Here is a 2,857-nt window from a genome sequence, read left to right as displayed (position 1 = left end):
TGTGTGTATATATAGATATATAAAGTTATATCTAGAGGTACATGCTTAAAACAAGGGCTTTGAGAAGTGAATTAAGTTCTTCATGTTTGTGTCACAAAACAAGGGCCCTGGCTGACACTGCAAAGCCGGCCCGAAGTGGAGACGGGTGAATTTTAGAAACTGCTTTGAGAAATATAAGTACAGTTAAGTGACCTGTGAAGAATGTTTTAGTTCTCTGAATGGAGGTGCTTTCAGTTTTCGTGAGTGTGTGAGCTTAGTTATTCTCAGACCTGCATCGGACCTTTTCCAAACTCAACTGGGCAAGAGCTCTGCCGTACACTAGGGTTAATTTTGCACCCGCCCCTCTGAAATCAATTCAGTTATCCAGGTTTACAGATGTCATCATGCCCACCTTGCAATTTCAGTAAAATCTGACGAGCTTGGATTGCTCATTTCTCTGAGGGCATCCTTTAGTCACCTTTAGCGAATCACCCCATTGCTCTGCCCGGGTACTAGCTGGCCTGCTCCGGCTGGGAATCGATACTTACTAGTTGCTGAAAAGCAGGTTGGTCTATGTCACTCTGCAATGCGAAGTCACTCAGTACTTTCCAGGGCGGCTGGTAACTCTGCACCTCCACCGGGTTCGCCTGCAAACCACCGTCATGTCTCTCCGGACTAGCAGCCACCATAGGAGTTCCTGTCATCCCTTGGATATTCTGTAAACAGCCCAGCGTAAGATGTTAATGAGGTTGGTTAGCTTTATTGTATATAAGCGTTGAGTCAATAAACTGCTTTCTATCTTATCTATACGGTCGCTTGTATTTGCTTTGTTAATCTGCTGTGAATGTCTTACTATATTCTGCTCTAGGTCAGCCTATTTCTACCCGCTGCATTTATCACGGTGGAAGTTTACTTTCTTTCTCTTTAATCCTCCTATTCGCCTCAAGGCATACTCCCTCTGCCTCAAGCTTTCTTAAACACGAGCACTCTGTATCTCGACTGCCGAAGCACTTCTCAGAACAAGAAACGGTTAATCCTGCTGCCTCCCTATTTCGCATCCAGGCTGGTTTTGTTTTGCGTGACCTTAACTGGATCGTATATCCACTGCACAGCAAACCTGGGGTACGTCATACCACGCTCTTTCAAAAAAAAAGAAAAAAAAAAGTCTCAGCCCTCCTAGTATGCCCTGTGGTGCAGGCACTGTGTACAACATAACTCCAAGCCTCGACGAATAGATTGTTCAGGCGAGTTAATAACATCGTGTTTTATTGCATTCCAACAGGGTAAAATGAAACTCCTTAAATTCCACTTAACTAGGCAGCCTTATGAATTAATAGTCATTCTCAGGTCAGTCAATATACACAGGGAGAGTAACAGACTCTTCTTCAAGTGGACTAGCAACAGAAGGAAATTTTTAAGAAAAAAAAAAAGGCTGGTATAAAACGGAGACAGCCAATTTGCTCTGCTGAAACCAGCGCTTTCTGCTTGTTTGCATCACACATGCCTACGTCCACAGACAGGAATTCAACATACATATATATAACTATATATAAATGAACCTGTAAACAGGATGATAATTCCAAAAAATTTGCATTGCATTTGTCCTTTTCTACAATAAATACAATGACACACACCTATACACACTGTAGTATATATAGGGCTAAGAAAAGCATACCAAATTTCCCTTCTACTTTTTTTTAAAACTTCTGAATTTGCTCCTATTTAAAAACATTGAAGAAGGTGAAAGCATCGTTTTCTCACTAAGAAAGCCTTTGTATTTGCAATATAAATATTATACAAAAGTAGTCTTATTACATCCCATAAGATCTGCAGGTCGCAATTTGTACTGCAGAGAAGTTAGTCTAAGCTACTCTATATCCTCAGCCTCACGAAAGACAGGGGTTCGCTTGAGCAGCCTATATCGGCTTCTCGCTCTGGTCTGTTTCGAATGCACTGACAGCGGAAACAAGGGGGTAAGAGCTAAGCGGTATCGTGTTCTTTGTTATAAGGGAGCTCGCGAAAAAAGCAAAACCGACAAACTATGCCCTGGGACTGGCTGGGTCAGACCTATCCGAAGTGTTTCTCCTCGAGAAGTAAAGCAGCACACGGACAGAAGCGGAAGCCACTTACAGTTTTGTCATTGGGTTGCTGCTGCTGAAGTTGCTTCATCATAATGCTCCTTTTTTTGTCCTTGCACCGCTTGTTTTGAAACCAAACCCTGATGACCCTCGGGCTGAGGCCAGTCATTTCTACCAGTTGCTCTTTCATGAGGGCGTCGGGTCTGGGGTTGGCAGCGTAGCAGGTCCTCAAGGTGTGAAGCTGTTTTTCATTAAGGACAGTCCGGACTCGGGTGGTCTTCTCTGGCTGCTTGTGGACGTGGGGTCGCAGAGCTGGCTGTCTGGCAGAGATAGGTTCTGCTGTAAGGGAAGGGGAAGGGAGGAATAGGATCCCCATGAGTAGGAAGCAGGGAATCCGCAGAGACTATGAATCTAAGCTGGTGGGACAGGGGGAGGTGGAGGGGTGGGGTGATGAACCCTCTTTCAAAGGCCATTCAAGTACTCTGATCTATCGGAGCTCCTGCAGCCTCCTCTGCTTTATGCGCTGGTGGAGTGACTGACATTTCTGACTCCACAGATAATTAATTTGCAAAAACAAACCACCCCCCTAAAACCCTTAATGACAGAAGCTTGAACCTGTATGAGACTTGACAGGGGACGGCGAGTTCGCTAAGGTATATGTATGTTAGGAGAGGAGGGGGAGGGTTTTATGTATTTATTTCCTGACAAATCACCAAAACAGATTTTTGGCCCGAAAATTAATGAAAGAATATTTCTCAAATTAATCATAATTCGGGTCTGCTTCTTGTATACTGAATATA

The 2,857-nt window shown here is 43.9% G+C and overlaps 1 protein-coding gene across 1 annotated transcript; it reads right to left on the bottom strand.

Annotated features, from left to right (window-relative positions):
- Positions 1-527: 527 nt before the first annotated feature.
- Positions 528-2,396, bottom strand: LOC103805483 (insulin gene enhancer protein ISL-1; the record flags this gene model as incomplete). Its single annotated transcript, XM_009078136.1, has 2 exons — positions 528-695; positions 2,110-2,396. Coding segments are annotated over 2 exons (455 nt in total), but the record flags the coding sequence as incomplete, so codon positions are not given.
- Positions 2,397-2,857: the final 461 nt, after the last annotated feature.

The sequence above is a fragment of the Acanthisitta chloris genome, unplaced genomic scaffold (genome assembly GCF_000695815.1).
Source record: "Acanthisitta chloris isolate BGI_N310 unplaced genomic scaffold, ASM69581v1 scaffold33787, whole genome shotgun sequence".
NCBI classification, from domain to species: Eukaryota; Metazoa; Chordata; class Aves; order Passeriformes; family Acanthisittidae; genus Acanthisitta; species Acanthisitta chloris.
The sequence above is the reverse complement of the archived record's forward strand: the minus strand, read 5'-3'. Positions and strand labels throughout refer to the sequence as shown.